Source organism: Phoenix dactylifera, chromosome 14 (assembly GCF_009389715.1).
Source record: "Phoenix dactylifera cultivar Barhee BC4 chromosome 14, palm_55x_up_171113_PBpolish2nd_filt_p, whole genome shotgun sequence".
Classification (NCBI taxonomy): Eukaryota; Viridiplantae; Streptophyta; class Magnoliopsida; order Arecales; family Arecaceae; genus Phoenix; species Phoenix dactylifera.
In genome coordinates, this window is record NC_052405.1 from 8,181,957 (window position 1) to 8,200,248 (window position 18,292).

The 18,292-nt window shown below is 38.2% G+C and overlaps 1 protein-coding gene across 1 annotated transcript; it reads right to left on the reverse strand.

The window, feature by feature from the left end:
• Positions 1–4,664: 4,664 nt before the first annotated feature.
• On the reverse strand, positions 4,665–14,576 carry LOC103720517 (mitogen-activated protein kinase kinase kinase 3-like). Its single transcript, XM_008810255.4, has 11 exons — positions 13,872–14,576; positions 12,507–12,995; positions 12,086–12,173; positions 11,861–11,923; positions 10,658–10,818; positions 10,458–10,533; positions 7,837–7,896; positions 7,628–7,735; positions 7,243–7,479; positions 5,417–5,520; positions 4,665–5,338 (listed from the first exon to the last, which is right to left on the reverse strand). The coding sequence occupies exons 1-11, from the start codon at positions 14,279–14,281 to the stop codon at positions 5,083–5,085; spliced, it is 2,052 nt and encodes a 683-aa protein (XP_008808477.1). The 5' UTR covers positions 14,282–14,576; the 3' UTR covers positions 4,665–5,082.
• Positions 14,577–18,292: the final 3,716 nt, after the last annotated feature.

Genomic DNA, 18,292 nt, shown 5'->3' on the forward strand with positions numbered 1-18,292 from the left:
GAATGGTCACTCACCAACATCCATGTACTAATGCCTGGCATGTGCGACTAGGGCTGCAAATGGGTCAGGTCGAGTCGGATCCTGAGTGATCCCGATCCGACCCGGTTTCTTGTTCGGGTCCTAATTTTGAATCCAGATACGATCCGATTTTCAATCGGATCGGGTTAGGTCAGGTCCATGCCTACAAATTTTGACCCAACGGGTCATTTGGGTCGGGTCCGAATTTATATATTTTTATATTCAAAGTTCCATTATATAATAGTAAATAACATCAAGCAAAAAAATATGGGTCGGGTTGGGTCCGGATTTGGGTCGAGATTGGGTGGACCCCACCCGACTTGAAAAATAGAACTGGTCTAAATTTAGGATCCGGCCCAGCCCCGCGGGTCCTAAAATTTGGGTCAGGTCGGGTCTTACGCAGGTCGGATCGAATTGGGTTGCGGGTCGACCCGACCTATTTGCAGCCCTATGTGTGACACACACGAGATTGCCACTCTTCATATAAAATTGGATGAGAAGATCTAATTGGATGTGCTACAAAATCATGATATTTCATAGATTTTAAAATTATTAATCATGAAATCGAAAATTTCTATTTTTAGTAGAATTTTCCAAACTTATATTTTCTGTATCGTTTTGAAACTTTTCTATCTTAAACTTTAACAATCAAGCAATTTCTAGAAAATCTCAAATTTAAAAATTTAAAAAATTAAATTCATAAAAAAAAAGATAAAATTGTGATTTCTAATTTACAATCTCCAAACGTAGTTGAAAGGAGGTATAACAAATTTCTTGATTTTTTTCTCCTTTTTCTCTTTTTTATGGGAGGCACGCACTAAGTATATGTACCATTAAATTGTACCACCTTTCAGGCATCGTAGCTAAAAGATATATGCTTTTTCACCCAAAAATGTCATGAAAACTTGTTCATTTAAGAATTTTCTGAACTATCAAAGGCAAATTTTGCATTTTATCTCTCGATAAACCATTAACCTACTTTACCCAAAAAATAAACCATGAATCTAACTACCATGTTTAGCACCAAAAAAATCTGATGTTGCCCCAATTATCGGGTAGATGTAGCAGCAAAATTCTAGAATAAATTCAAATCATGCATGATTTGTATACTTTTGTGCCTCATTGTCATGAACACTTGAGTACCAATGTTAGTTTCAATATATATATATATATATATATATATATATATATATATATATATATATATATATATATATATATATAATGGATGGTGAATAATGCAGCATGTGTACAAGTCCTGGTGGTCCTTAAATACGTGTGCTTCTTTTGGTCTGAAAATGACTGTCGGAAAGAAGAAAAAAAAAGGTAAGGAAGTGTTTTACTTCTGTTCCTTTTAATTTATTATTATTTTGGTGGTGCATGCATGTTGTCGTAAGTTTTATGATACATAGGCATTGGTTAGAAACTGGAGAGCAAGTAGGGTCACCTACTGGGATTGGACCGTTGGGCACGTATTAAATACCATAGGGTGCAATAAGTTTTATCTCCTCGCTTAGACCATTTTTCCCTTTCCTATTTGAGTTTTGTTGGTAAACCTCATGCTGATTCTCTAGAAGGGCTTTACTTCTAGTGTCTCTCAGGAACAATTACTCATTATCACTCCTCCATCTGGATGGTTTATATACTAAATCACATAGACATGAGCATTCTAGTATTGAAGGCTTCAGTTAGCAAAAATGTTACAAGAGTTCCACCACATGAACTTCCTGTTGGAGATGATTACCCTTTCTCCATCACAACAGTTTTAAATTCATCTCTCTCTTCTCTCTCCCTCAGATATATATGTATATGTGTGTGTGTGTGTGTGTGTGTGTGTGTGTGTATATATATATAGCGGCATGAAGTGGGAGAGGTTTGAAGTAGCTGTCGACAAGTAAATGCAGGGGCTTTTCGTTACTTGAGCAGGCATTCATTGCCTCCTGCAAGGGTATTTTCCTTGAGAAGAATACTTCACCAGAAGGCCAGCATGAAGTTAACACCTAAGCACACGACGCAACAACCCCTCATCTCCCTCCCATCACTATTTCAAGCTAAACCATCTTTTCCCAACTACACCTGTTTTTGACATCAAAAAGACATTGAAAACAACAAGAAACCAATTTAAATTACCAGAGTAATACCTCCCTTCTGATTCCCATAGCCATGCGACCATAAGAAAAGTTTGGGCACTACTCCCGCATGAAACCATGCATACTCCATATTTGCACCTTCATGTAGCGTTTCTATCTGCTGCTGTTGTATTTAGGATCCTAGCTTATCAAAATAGACTGCTTGCAACCTTTCATTTATTCGATGGTGTCTATGGGTGGTAATACACCATCCCTGTATTAAATCTCCGTATGCTAACCATCACTTCAATGGTGTTAAGATCTTGAATGGTGCCTAATGGAATATCATCCCACGTAGTACAAGTGTACAACCTATCCAACTAGGTACAAGATAACATCCACCTTTTTTTTAATCTTTTTTTTTCCTCTTGAATTATTGAACCGTGCACCTATCTAAAACTAACTCAAATGGAACAAGTATTAGAGGGTAATTAATTGATGTATGCTAGGTAATGGGTCCTCAAGACAGCAGCAATACATATTTAAAATCAGGTGAAAGAGCACTCACTGGATAGCTGCAGCTTCAATTGCCATTGCGTGTTCATGAGGGCCTATATATGGAGACCATTTCCTTTTCCTTCTTTGCAGTTGCATGCTTGTGCTTCGATTTCCGTTGCGTGTTTATGAGGGCCTATCGAGACCATTTAATTTCCTTTTCCTTTCTTTGCAGCTTCATGTTTATGATCACAAGCTAACCTTAAAAAATAGGTCAAAATATGGAGGGAGGAGATTACAGTTAGGTCTCTCAAGAGTAATTTAACGTAATCACAACGACGATGACGTTGCCGCCGACTATATGCTAGAGATCAAAATATCCTTGTCAGAATTTTGCTTCGTAACGTTAGCTTGCGACCCTGAGATGGTGACGTTTTAGCTACTCTTGGTTTTGAGGAAGGACAAGAAAAGAAAGCTAGAATAAGCTTTGTACGTCCATGTAAAGGCTTACATGTTCTTGATGGTATTTACATGAATACTATGCTATGTCCGGGCAATCGATGAACCTTAACAAATCTTCTTTTTTTTCATTTTAGACGTCTTAATGTACTCCTATGCAGCTGCATCAAACTAATAGCGATATGCTTAAGCTGATACAAAACAAGAAGGTTTCAGTTCCAACAGTTCAGATCGACCTTCAATGGAGCTGATACAAAACCAAAATTCAAGGATGGAAATGGAAAGAATTAGCATTTGCTGGGCATTTTACGTTGCTGCAATCTCTGTGGCCTTCCCTGTTCATTTGGAACAGGGAGATCAACTGGCAAGCTTGAGCTAAGACAGTGAGTCTATCAACATTTAGAGTAGCACTAAGCTAATAAATAAGTAGACATTGACATGGATTCAGAATTCTGCTTGCACTCGATGTGATCTTAGTTCAAAAGTTGATAGTGAAGACGAAGTGAACAAATTTAACCCAAAGTGATGATGAACCAAGCTACACTAGGACACCTATAAACCCTTTGCCAGAGTGACCGAGTTTCATGTTCCAGTATTTTCCCTAAAACTACTTCCTGAATGACTACCCGGCCTCCCTCTCATAAACAACTTCCTGAATGCTCTCTCTTTATGCTCTGTTCTCATTTAACAGACTCAAAAAGATAGGTGCAAGTTATGAAGACAAACCAAAGGATAAATACTTAGAGGCCATAATGCTATGCTTTCTTGCATGATTCGGGATCCTTTGCGGTGTGTGTTATATACTATAGAAAGTTATATAGCTCTCGATAGCTGCCACATCATCTTATTACAAAGATAGATGGCTGTTCGGCATCCCCATATTTTGTACCTAACACAACACACAAACACACGACATGCCATGTTTGGCAGTTGTCCATCTCCATGATGTAGCGGCTATCGAGAGATGTATAGCTCTCTGCGATACAAAACATACAGTGTAGTAGAGGCTAATCATTCATCATGCTAAAGTACCCTAGATAAAATTAAACAATGTTTAAACCCAAGGGACTTCTAAGGTCACTAATCAAGCCTGCATTTAACAGCATATAAGTGCATTCCTGAAAAGGTCAGTTTTGCCGCTATGCAGGTTGAACAGCAATGAGTTGAAGGTTCATACATGATGCACAAGCAAATAGTTAACACTTCGTCTGTTTAGAGCATTTCGGCGCAAGTTCAGTCTCTTCAGAGCGTATAAATCACAAGGCTATCTTTTAGGAAATTTTTTCTATCGTTTCATGAAGATGAAAGCACACATCAGAAAAATAGAGGCTAGTTGAATTGACCTGCGAGAAGTGAATTCCATCGAGATCCTAGGTACCTTAAATTGCTTGCTAGCAATCCAGGACAAGCTAATGTTCTACCTTGCTTGTGAAGCTGACTAGCTATCTACCTGAGTGTCAATTTTTCGCAAAATTAGTATACGCATCAGAGACCTCTGATTCATGTGATTAGCATAAGAGAGGAGCAAATGCTGGATGTTGACATCCATAAAGCAATGTTACCTTCATGATTGCTTTGCCATGGAAAATTTCTGCACAATCTATCTAAGGAAGAAATCACCAATTTACATCCAGAACTTGATACTGTTATTAAGCTCCTGATGAATCACAGATACAAAAAGGGAATAAAACACCCCATAATGTCGTAAATGAAAGAAAAGTAAAAGTCCGCCTATAACATTATATCTTATGGAACAACCTTTGCTCTGTACAGAATGTGTGGAGATGTGATCTTACAATTACAATAATCATGTTGGAGTACTGCATACTTTATGAACAAAATCAATAAAAGCATCCACCTCCGCACCATCCCAGCAAGATCACTTGCATATGTGGCCATCTCATTTATACCCCCTTCAGATTCTTCAAATGAGTTGAATTGGATGAACATTTCAATGTTTATTCTGATCTTCCACCAGCAGTACCCTGATTGGAATGATATTTTTTCCTCTCCGAGTTTTTTCTTTTACAAACTCCAGCTCCTATAGTCTTCTTGGAGAGTCAAAAGATGACGGTGCTTTCATCTGGGTGATGTCTGGCCAAGGATCTGTGAAGTTATTGCTTGTTCTCACTGGGTAAAGCGCATAGTTGATTGGACTATAGTTGATTGCTCCAGCAGAAAAGGCTGGATGAGGAGGAGAAGGTAAGCAACTTCTATTACACTGTTTGAATTGCCGTAATGGACTCGAACAGGGTGAAACGGGCAAAGACATATTCATTCTCAAGCTGACTGGATCACTGCAAAATAACGGATTTGTGTTAAGTCCAAGAAGAAGCAAGCATGTGATTTATCAATAAGGGATTGAGATATCATGCCTTGGATTTCTGTATCCTGAAGGAAGTGCTGAGGGAAATTCAGTTACATGTCTCATTCCGTGCAGAGGAGAAATGCTTCTCTTGGTGGAAAACTCTGTGGTGATCTGCATGTGATTCACAAGCAATTGTAAGTGAAATGGCGGTATGACAAAAAATCAAGTGGACTGATAAATTAGACATTGAAATCAGATAGATCAGCTGCATAAATCATTTTTCTCCACAGGAATTTCTATCTAAAATCTAAGTTGGATGAAATATATCCATCTTTGAACAAAAGACAATATTTGTAAGTCAAATGTTTATTTCAACACCTTGGTGGAAAATTTTGATTCTTTTGAGTTCGAAGAGAGGTAGATAAATGAGAGATAAGAACAAGGAAGTGACACTTCAGAAAGGAACACCCTTAACCCTTTCTCCAGTAAATCTATTAACAAGTCATTAGCTAAAAGAACATGTGTAAAACTAATTCCCTCTTACATTGCCACATCTAATCATACAAAGCAATGCACCAATTCCTCTAATTCTTTCTCCACAAAATTGCATTGATGTGGACACCAGATGCATATTACGAAAAGACTCCTGCGAGCAAATTTGTAAGAGAAGTTACTTTATTTCACAAATTATAGGTTGGCCTTTGCAAACAAACCTAACTAATTAGAAACCATTATTTTAGAAAGCAACCATGGTATGCGGGTGGTCAAAGACCACATAGCACATATGCATAATGCGGGGCTGCAAATGCATTGGCTGATTTGTATTTTAAATATTTAAATAAATAAAATATATTGAATACAATAATAATATCAATATTTTTATCAATAACAGCAGCATAATATCATTTAGCTATTAGTTTTTAGTACCTAATAGTTAATTCTTAGTAGTAATAATGATAAAATAATTAATGTACCGACATTATTAATGCACGTGTATCTGGCCTATTTGAAACCCATATTCAACCCAACCATTAGCATGGACTTGCTTGTACACATTGCCCTGCATAAGAGTGGCCAAATATGTGGTCCCACGTATGCTTAGGCTGCATATAAAGTCATACTATGCTAATTGTGCTGTATATGTGTCAAAGTGCCAACAAGACTCTACTTTCAGTCCATTTATGGCCTCACGCACCACATTTTAAAACAGTGCAGCAAATGTTCCATTTATTTAGGAGAGTTGTGAATCAGATTCCATGTCGTTCATTATAATTCAGGGTAAAACACCCTTCCAACCAAGCTTTTATCTGTTTTTTTCTTTTTTTTGCCCATCATCACTCTTCACCCCTTCATTTTCAGAGACACAATGATCCGTGACGCCCTCCATAGTGCACAAGGACCATAAACATCCCTAATTTTATTTAAGCACAAAATGTAAAAGAGGGAAAAGGTATCTAGAAAAGCAAATTGCTTCATAAGGCAAGTCAAACACCTAGGTATCCCTCCCGGCCTCCGTAAGAACGGGAGATCCCTAAATCAATTGATCTTGCATCCAGTGATGTGCGAAGTTATCGTGCTCTTATAATTATGTTAATTTTATATTTTTATGCATCACTTTCTATATGGGAGCAAATATATATACTGATTGAGATTCTTCTATGTATTGGTTCTCAATAGCTCCAAAGTGTTGCATTGTAAATATTTTTTGGCAGAAGTGGAGAACCAACTAAGACTATGAATCTATGATTTGACTGAATAACAGAAGATAGTTCGTAAACAGAGTAGGAAAAGCATATAAATAGCCTGTATATAATTAGAGGCCATGAAAAAAAAATATCATATAATTCTTTATTCTAATTCAAGACATAAGTCCATAGGTTTTGAAAACTATACCTTAGTATGGTTTCCATCAGAAGAAGAAGGCAACAAGTCCCTGATCATGTTGAACCTTGCAACTTTCATTGTTGGTTGATCTCGAACAAAAGGGTGATCCATCAGTTGGACTGCTGTAGGACGAGCTGATGGGTCACGCTGCAAGCATCGCCTTAGAAAACTTTTCGCATCCGAAGAAAGGTGCTCTGGGATTTCCGGTATATCTTTGCTATTCCCAATTTTAAATATTGCAGCTACCTGTCAAGTGCAACATAATTTTAATTTACAGGAAAACAACAAATATTAAAAGAACGTTACAGAAGCAGTTTGATTATAGCCCTAATATCCGTGTCAAATGAGAATATTTTGTCAGAAGGAAAAAGAGGGAATGAAATAAATAGCTCACCCCTTCATACTGGCTCCAAGGAGGTTTTGAAGTTGCCATCTCAAGAATTGTACATCCAAGGCTCCATATATCCACTGAAAGGTTGTATCCTTTGCCATTCATGATAATCTGCATAATATTTAAGATTTGTAACATCAAACAGTGCGTGGTAATCCAGGCATGAAAAAAGGAAGAATCAAATCTAGTAAATATCATCCGAAATAACTAACCTCGGGAGCCATCCAATAAGGACTTCCTTTAAAAGAACGTATTGAAGTGTAGGATGACATCTGTTTCAAGACAAATAAGCAAACAGAAATCAGAAACCAACTCTTGTATATATGTAATTTAAAGATATCTAGCACAGATTACATAAGAGGACAAAGAGGATTATTTGCATGTACAGGAATCAGAAAATAGCTTAGACTCTGATGATTGGACTTCAGGATCTAAGTTCAAATTTTTTCGCCCTGGCGTATTATATTTTCAAACTCTAGTTTTGCATCATTTCTGTGAAAATAGGCCTTATATAAATGACCTCTATTTGGTGCATGAACCGTTCAATGGGCATGTCCTTCCTTGGATCTGCCTATCAGAATGTTCTAATTTTGAATCAGCATAGAACATGGTTTTTTTGCTAGATGGAATATCCAATGACATGAACATCAAGCATCGAGGTTATTTTTGGAAAGTTCTTTTTCCCCCTCTACTAAAAATTTCATATTTAATCTTGAAATTACCGCTATTTGGAAGTCCATTGCCATCTTTGTCACCACTGACATTCATCAAGACATGCTCACTTTATTTCGACAAAAAGAGTAGTTTTCCAGTTGGCCATGTACCATCGCACTCCATTGGGCATTAATGTAATTTTGATGAAAAGACATGAGGTACTTGATGCATAAAAGTGAACCTTTGTGCTCTGCCTCTCCCTTCTTTCTTTCTCCTACTCTTTGAGATATCATATTATGCTATCACTAAAAGTTCATCTCAAATCTGATTCTTGACACTCAGAAGTCAGACCTTTTACTTTGTTTCCTTCCCTTTCTGTACTCCACTTCTATTTGAATCAGCATTTCCTCCAGTGAGCACTTGGTTTGACAAATCTGTCGCCTGGTCAAAACTATGGGTGATAATGGATCATGAAGAGGAAATCAGGTTGCCTGATTTCTTGCAATAAGTGGCAAGAAAATTGAGTCGTGAAAATCAACTTTCATATGAACGAAGAAAATCAAAGCCCATTAGGAAATTCAAAAGTTTTTAACCCTCACTTAAATCTCAAACATTTTTAATTTGGGCCTCTTTTGCATCATTCAGAATTGCCTTTTTAATTGCCTGTCCTGGACTTCCTTTTGGATCATTTGATGAAACTTCTTCAAGTCTGCTAAGTTCTATCAGATGAACTGGACATCAACAAATCAGCTTCTAGAAACAACAAGTTCTGTAAGGCCAACTATCCCACCATATCCATGGTAGTACACTTGTGCATACATGCCTCTTAACAAGATGAAACATAGATGTGATAATGGCCTAGTATTCAAACACACCTAACAATGTATCAAATAAGACAATGACCTTGTGATTATTACTCTTGCGCCTTTGATTCAATGAAATATCTCAATATCTTTCTATCCTTCTCATGTTATCCTTTTTAACATGTAGTCACTCTCTTTTAACATCATTTTGTCCCATTTCGTGCAGCCGGTCACCATCTTTTATTACCATGGTATATAGTAGAGCAAGCATCAGGGCTCAATGGTTCTCTGCACACAAGCCGTTCTCCCACAATTAGACTAACACCATCTTCAAGGAGTCAGAACACAAACTAATCACCATTATGGCATTCAAATGCCTCTAGAAATGCTATGACAATCACTTTGCAACACGAGGAGGAATAAATCTCTGAAATCATATAAGTATTTACTTTAGATAGCCTTCCTCCTAAGAATGCAAATTTTTACCAGCCCACCGTAGATCTATTTTGCCAAAAATCCCTAACAAGTGCCTTTTACATGTCCTACCTAAATTAACAACTTCCTTCCTGATAGCACTGGTCTAGCAGTCTCAACCTTGTACTGAACTGGTTAATGGGGCTTCTCATCTTTACACTAAAAGATAAAGTTCCTTCGCATCAGTTTAATTGAATTCCAAAAGCTTGATTACTTGACATATAAAACTTTATCGATACTGCTGGCCAACAAAACAAAGATCATAGACATTATGTTTGGATTTCAGAAAACCACTTGGGAATTACTCTTCCAGGGGAGAAAAATTCTGCTCATCCACCATCAATTTTATTTTCAAAGGCATCATAATTCGGTTCCCGGTTCTCATTACTGTCCTGTCATATGCATTTTGACCAAATTGTGATCATGAATATCCACGACTGCAATAGAACTCCTAGAAAATTTATCCTACAAAAGAAACCATAAAGAGTACAAATAAAATTAAGCTCCAGAAGCTGATATCATCCTCCACATAAAGAATAAGGTATTCTCAGCAGATAGAAGTAACTTTTTTGGCCAACCTGCTTGTGAATCAGAGATACGAAATATATTAAAAGTTCTCTTACAAATGAAAAGGATTCCGATGGCAATAACAAGCTAGTGTAAGATAAAGTAAGATTGATGCTTCCGATGAACAAAGAACCCAAAAAACTCAAATGAGGTCTTTTAATAGAGGCAGAAATTTTCTGAGAAAAATGGGGGCATAAAATAATACAAACAATTGCTCCATGATGCACTTGATGACCTAAATGTTACATTTATAAATTATTTCGCTATCGGAAATATATTTCAAGTTTATCCAAGTTTACTAGCAATTCATAAGTTTCCTAAGTCAAGAAGCTTACATGTTTGGCCATGCCAAAATCAGCAAGCTTGATTTCACCATTAGGATCTACAAGTATGTTTGCCCCTTTAATGTCCCTGCCAAGTAAACCATCAACTTTCAGTAATCACCGCAGTAACCATCTATGAAATATATCCTCTGCAAGAATACATACACACACACACACATATATATAACTGAAAATACTTATCAGCCAAGTACCTATGAACAGTATTCCTCCCATGTAAATAAGCAAGCCCAGAAAGAATCTGTCCAGCATAACTACGAATGACTGGTTCTCTAAACGGACCATACTCCTGAAGCAACTTATGAATAGAACCACCAGAGACATACTCAAGATAAACTGAAAGTGTGTCTTCAGCCTGTATTAAAAGAAAAAAAAATATTTCAACTCAATTCAAGTTATTTTCACATGGTTATTAACAAATTATACTATTTAGAGAGAGAAATTTTCAGAATAACTTTCGGCAAGAAGTTGAAATGCTAGACAACGCACTCAACTAGGTCAAGATAAGTTTTTACTATTCCCGGCTCCTTCCTCCACTTTGGTGAATGTTCAACTATGTAAGATATGCACAAGGTCAGATACATGCACCGCTGCTTTTAAGCAAATGAATTACAGAATACATTGAGATGGATCTGTGGTAATACAAAAAAGGATACAACAAGAAATGAGGTCATATGTAGAAAAGTTGAAGTAGCACCAATTGAGGACAAACTAAAAGAAATACAACTAGATGATTTGGACATGTAAAATATAGGCTAAGGGATGCTCCAATACAAAGGAGTGATTTGATATGTGTAGAAAGAAAAAGGGGTAAAAGTAGACCGAAAATCACATAGGATAAAGTAGTAAGGAAAGCTTTGATATCGCTGCATATTTCGGAAAATGTGCCCCTAAATGGAGTGGAATGGAGAAAAAGGATTCATGTAGACAGACCCAATTAGTTTGGAATAAAGGCTTCGCTGAGTTGAGTTGAGCTGAATTCGAAACAGAAGGGAATTACATTTTTGGACCTATTCATCCTTGCTCTCATCCTAAATTTTTTTATCATCTTTAAGACTAAAATTACCCTGACAATATGTGTTAGCAGATGCCATCCCCGTAACTATGATTAAAAAATTATGGCTCAATTATTTTTCAGGTTGGCTTTAGGTCATTTGTTTTTGTTTTCTTTTTCAACTTTAGAACTTTTATTTTTCCATTACTTTTGGCTTATTGCTGCACAACCCAACTTGATGGACTTCACTAGCATTCAATTCTCTATCTACCTTGTGAGGGAAAATATTTTATGCATAAAGTGCTGCATAGAGTACCACCGAGAAAAAGATAATATGAATAAACAAATAAATATAAATCACTGTCTTTACTCTAGAAAAATTAGTCAATGGATTCAAATTTACCAGTTCACTGCCATAGTACCGCACAATGTTGGGATGTGAGAGCTGACTAAGCAAAGTTATTTCCTGAATTCATGAGAATAAAAGTCACCTTTAATCTTATGATTTGATAAATTTTGTCATGTGAATCATAAATTCATATTGCCTTATGACACAACAAAGTCTAAAGTAATTCAGAAATGGGAATATACATGTTCTCTGATAAATTGAACAAGATTAGAAGATTGCCTGGCTTAGTTGCTTGAGGCATTCTTTTGAATTTGAGTCATCAGAAATAACTTTGACCTCCTTAATTGCACACATCTGCCCACTCTCACTGTAGAATATGCATCACGAGCATCAGCTTTAAGTTTCATAGTCTGAGATAAAATCCTAGATCTCAAATGCACAGATTGAACAAGAATAAAGAGATACTTTATAACTTCAGCAGAACAAAACAAATAATATATCTGGAGTTTAACTCTTTGAATGTTTGATACTTTGAAATTTTTTTTAAAAAAAAGAGAAACTTTATGAAGGCTTTTAGGTTCATTTCAGAATATTCCTTTAGTATAATTTAATGCATCCAAGAAATTTTTCTCCAGCTCTCAAAAATATGCATCTTTTTCGAAATGCTGCATCTTAATAGAGGGGAAAAGAGGCCAGGTACCGATTAAATCCAAGATAGACATGGCCAAATGTTCCCCTGCCCAATAACTTTCCCCTCTTCCACTGTGACTGAAGAGAACGTGTAGAAGAACAGCTGGGAGAACTTGGAGGAAGGGGTAAGGGATGAGGTGGGCTCCTCAGATCATCCTGTTTATAAGTTGGCGACCCTGGGCATAAGCTGAACTCTCTGGGATGTCGAGGGGATGTAGGAAACAGATGGCCTCTTGAGCCAGGTGGAGAGCTAGGTGCTCTTGTATGGAAGACAGTCTCTGTGGGAGTTCGGAAATGAGTGTAAGCATTTACATTAGAAGAACCATCAGAACCATGCATTTGAAACTCTTTTCTTGGTGAAACAGGGAGTTCAGCACATCTAGGATGCTCCAAAACTGGACTGCAAGAGAAGAGCTGCCTGTCTTCAGAACCATGATTATGCCTCTGTGAATCAGTTGTTACGTTTCTGCACCTCGGCACGTTGATTGGGTCCGGGAATCTAGTCGTTCCAACAAAGAGATAAAACAATTAAGATAAAATCAAATACACTTGCATCTGAAATGAAATGATGAAATATTTGTAGCTTTCACAAAGCATGTTCAGAGTATCCAACAGATCTCACACTTAAACAATTCCAAAGAGAAATAAGTCTAAGAATCTCATTAAACAAACCATCGAACAAGTTATGATGCCAAACTACCTGACAACTTTCTCAACATAACATACAGCCAGATCGGTATGGAAACCATGGTGACCAGACACTGAGAAATATCTAAACATACCAAATCCTAAAAGACTGTTACATAAATGAACAAGAGAACTAAATAAAGAGATCAAATGCGACAATAATGAGATCCCTACCCCTCACCCTTCATTACTTCAATGAACTAGCAGCAAACGGAGAAACTTAAGGGGAAAAAAAAGCTTATGTTAGAACATTAAAAACTTATATTTAGAAAACTTATATTAGAACATTAGACCAGATGACAAGCTCTTCGACAATTTTTGAAGAAACCATTTCCATCACTAGCCACAGAAACTATAATAAAACCCAAGCATCCCGAACTTCACCCCTGATCAATAATCCTCAGAAAAAGAATGTAATAATTTGGATCTCATTAGCAACCCTCAAATTAAAAACATCACCTCGCCCCCCAATCCGAAACACACAATTCCAGCAAATCAATCAAATATCCGATCAAAATCCAAACTTTAGAGACAAATAGGTCACAAAACGAAATCCCCAACAATTTTCGATGCAGGATCGCCGAAACGAACACAGACTCAACCTAATCGCAGGAAACCCATAAACCGAACATCAAGAAAGACCGGAATAACAACAAGAACCCAATAAAAGAAACGAAACTCCACCTACCTATAGAACCCCAGATCCGCCGCGGTCTCCTCCGAAGACCCCGAGGAGCTGGCACTGGACACCGACGCCGAGGCCGACCCCGTTCCCACCCCATGGTCGTGGGGCAACGTTGGCAACGGGGAAGACTTAGACGACGGGAGGGGAAGTGGATGCCCATAGGCAAGCCCAACCGCCGGCCCTCCACCGCAGGCACCACCGACAGGCGACGGATCTCTGCTCCTCCTTGAGAGAAGAACCTCATCGAAACTATTAGCCTTCTCCTTCTTGCTTCCCCTCTGAACCCCCTCCTCCTCCACCACCACCTCTGCCGCCGCCTCGTCCTTCTTCCTTGGACTCGAAGTAGACTTCGATTTCGATTTCGATTTCGATTTCGATTTCGATTTCGTAAACCCCTTCCACCAAGCCGGCATCTTTCCGAGAGATCTCGAAGATAACGAAAGATAATCAGGGAGTGAACGAATCAAGAAGACGAGTCTGGGAGGACAAAAAGGAGAGATTTTTGGGTTTCGAGGAAATAGAAGAGGGGGGAGAGAGAGGCGATGGCTTTAGAGAAGCAGTGGGTGACAGCTCAGCTGACGGCCGGCGGAGGGAGGTTGGAGGGTGGGAGATAAAAACCGGAGCGTCGGATGATGACGTGGTAGGGGATAGAAAGCATCTCGATGCACGAAGATGGATCGAAGGTGGAACGGCACCTTCCGCCCGTGCACGCTACACATGGCCCTCGACACAGCCCAAAGTAAACCTATCGCGCGCATGTCACATATTCACATGTGCTGTACGTCACATAGAAACCGTCCTCACGGTGGTTGTATCCCATGCTACTTGTGAATATTTATTATTTCACCATCGAAATGGTAGCACGGTAAAACATAGCTTTAATTTTATTGAAATGGTGCAGATTCGAAACACGCGGACGTCGATTAAATATGAACATCGGATGCCTTCCATCTGATTGATCTGGTGAAGTCGCTATCTGGTCTGCCGGATATTTAGGTGGTGCTGGTGTGACGTACTCACATGGAAATAGGCTGCAATACTTGTCGAGCTCTACCACGAGTGTGAAAGATATGAGTAAGAAAGGTTCTACCTATATTGAACATTCTTCAATGGAGAAAGGCAGTGGGGTTCTCCTCATACCCTCCCCCTCTTCCCTTTCTCAAAGCAAAAAAAAAAAAAAAAATACTTCCACCATCTCATATTTTTACTCCATTTTACAAGTTTATTTAGAAATAAGAATGCTATATATATATATATATATAAACATTATGCTATGGACAGGATATTCTACCGATGTGTGGACTACAATTTTATAAAATATTTGCATCAGCTACTGTGATCACTCTCAAGATTAGTTTGGTTCGCAGAAAAATAAAATATTATTTTTGAGAAACTGATTCTCAGCAATATGATGATTGAGAAAATAGTTTTAGCATGTTTGGTTAATCATGAAAAAGCGGTATATTATACGATAGCTTATGTTTGGTTGAACATCTAATTTTCTTAAAAAGTTGTATGAAAAATCTATTATACTTTTATTAAAAAAAATTTATCCATGAATTACGATGGCTTAAAAATAGTTTTTTAAAAAAAAATTCTAATTTTCAATCGGTAAGAAAGTAGCTTTTTCATATTTCTCATAATTTTTTTTATAAATTATATTTTTTATAAATATACTATTATATATATATATATTTTAAAAAATTTAACCAAATAAAACATCCATCCACGTCCATCTCTTATTACTTTTCTTCCTTTTCCTGCGAACCAAACAAATCCTTAAGACATCTTTCAAGAGTTATATAGGAATATCTATGCTGTCGATAGCTCTCACGTCCATCTTGGTATGACGTGAGGTCAAGCGTCATTCTTCTTTTAGCTTGGAGGTGTGATGGTCTTTGAGAATAGTAGCGACGCCAGGTGGCAACAGCTGTAGAAGTTTCTTCAACCTTGTTGGAACGGTAAGGTAATACCGTCCACCAAGCACACCTTTTTGTGTTTTCATTTGTTTGTAACTTTGGATGGTCCGCGTTGAGGTGGAGTTATTACCTTTTAGGAATATGAATGTTTTCTTCCCTTCATTTATTTTAATGACAAGGATAGATTAATATAAGATTGAGGTTGGGGAAGATTCAACTCTCAAAATTAAAAATAACTGCTACAGTACAATTCTTTATCTTATGGCATGATAATGATCTATCTCTTGCCTGTTGTTTTCTATATCTCTATTCCAAAAAATCGATACAAAGTCCAATAGTTTATGTCCAAAAATTTGTTTCATTCAACTCTTTCAATATGTTTCTTGCCCGGCAAATGCAGAAAATCGGTGCGGATCGTACTATTCTTAAAGGCGACTCAACCACAGTGGTTGAGTAGATTCAGGGACGGAGACGCATTGCTGAGGACCAGCCATTGATCCTTGAGATTCGCAGGTTGATGGAGAAGTGCGACTCCCATCAGGCTTCACACGTGTTCAAAAAAGCCAACGGGACGGCCGACTGGGTGGCTTCCTATGCGGCCCACTATTTTGGTGGTTTTGTTTGGATTAGGAGTGGGTCTGTTTCAGGGCCATTACGTAGTGTTTTGTTTTCTGATTTTGTTGGCCGCATTCACACCATAGTGTGTGAGCCGTTGTTGTACCAAAAAAAATATATATAGAAAACTGAAAAATAAGGGAACCTTCCTTGCTGCATATTACATCCATATGTCAATCTGGTGATGGCAATTCGTCTTATTGCAATGCATCCTATACTCAATTCCTTGATAGGTCACGTTGGAGTCCCGAGCTTGATATTGATTTTGGAAGATTGATGATTAGGTATATATTTCGGGTGCAAGTTATCACAAATCAAAAATCAATTTTTGATCAAGCAATATGTGTCTACTCTAAATTCTAAATTTAGGTTAGTTTTTTTTTTTTAATGCACGAGATCCCATTAGAAAGTAGTATTAGGATGGGTGACCTCCTAAAAAATTCTCTTGTTACACCCCTTTAGTTAAATTTAGGTAAGTGGAGGCATGGTTTAAACTCATGAGCAAGCTAATATTATAGCTTGATCGGTCTGAATGACCCTAACATGGAACTCAAGCCCCTTTTATAGGAAAAAAAAGGGGGGGGGGGAATTCAAAAATTAAGCTGCACTCACAAATTGCAACAAGAACATTGCAAACTCCCCAGTTTCATTGATCCAGCAAGCTCCATTTTCACTCTCTCATGCGTCCAGAGAGAGCCAGGCTACTAAAAAGTCTTAGAGGATCATGCTTTAATTTAGTGGCGAGAGCTTAAGGCTGGGTCTGGACCAGGCTACCAAAAAGGCAAAGGACCCTAGAGCTTTTCTGGTGCAGGGAATGTACTGAGGTTCGTGGAATCTATCCTCAAACTGTAACCCTTATCATCGTGACAGGTGGCGATCGTCTCGTTGCGTTGTCGTAGAAGGACAGCGTGGCCAAATTTTCCTCCTTTTCTTTGCTCATGAATGATGCCATCCAAAAAGAGGACAACTTGGCCAGGCACACTTGGTGGCGCTCCATTTGGTGCCACCATCTTGGCCACCCCGGGGCCCACGATGACGTCAGCTAGCTCTTTGTCTTTTTTTTTTTTTTTTTTTGGCTTAGAAATAGGGAGGTGAAATTCCGCCTTCATAGCAGTCTCCACTGGCCCCCCTTCCACCAGAAAATATTTGATGTGGATAGACGGGATAGCTATGCTTTACTCATACCCTTTCCGACCCATGAGTTGCTCCACGTGTGAGTACGTCACCTCGGTGCCACCTCAGTACCGACGGATCAGATGGCGATTCCACCAAATAGATCAAGCGGGTGGCATCCAATCTCCATATTTAATCGACGCCCGCGTATTTCGAACCTGGCTACTTCGGTAGAACCTTAGCCCCGTTCCAACCGTGCTACCATCTTGGTGGCCAGCTCCTTATTTCGGGGCCCTCTTTAAGTCTTGGGAGCATTTCACGATTTGGAACGGTTGATTACTAAATTTGGAGTTGCCAAGTCAGCAATAGACCGATGATTGATCACTAAATTGCCGGGCCAATGATAGATATGCCCGAATAACTATATAGGCATGTATCATGTGGCATAAGGAATCTTTTTATGGATGCACGGTTATTGACAACAACACCTCTCAAAGTTAGAATCAAAAAGATGCAATTGGTGGATGCAGTTTGGCTAGCTATTTCGCACAATTGATAGCCTAATAATTGTGTGTCCATCGTTTCAAGGTCTGCCCAATTATAAAAGATAGAAGGTTCCATCTCCATTGGCTAATCAACCCCTGGTCCTTTCATACCCAAAGGCCGTTTGTTAACTCGATCATGCGCCAATCTTTTTGGACCTCATAAGATCAAGTTTAGTAAGTTGAGGATATATGCAAAAACATGCACATGAAGCAACACTCTCCTACCACCCAC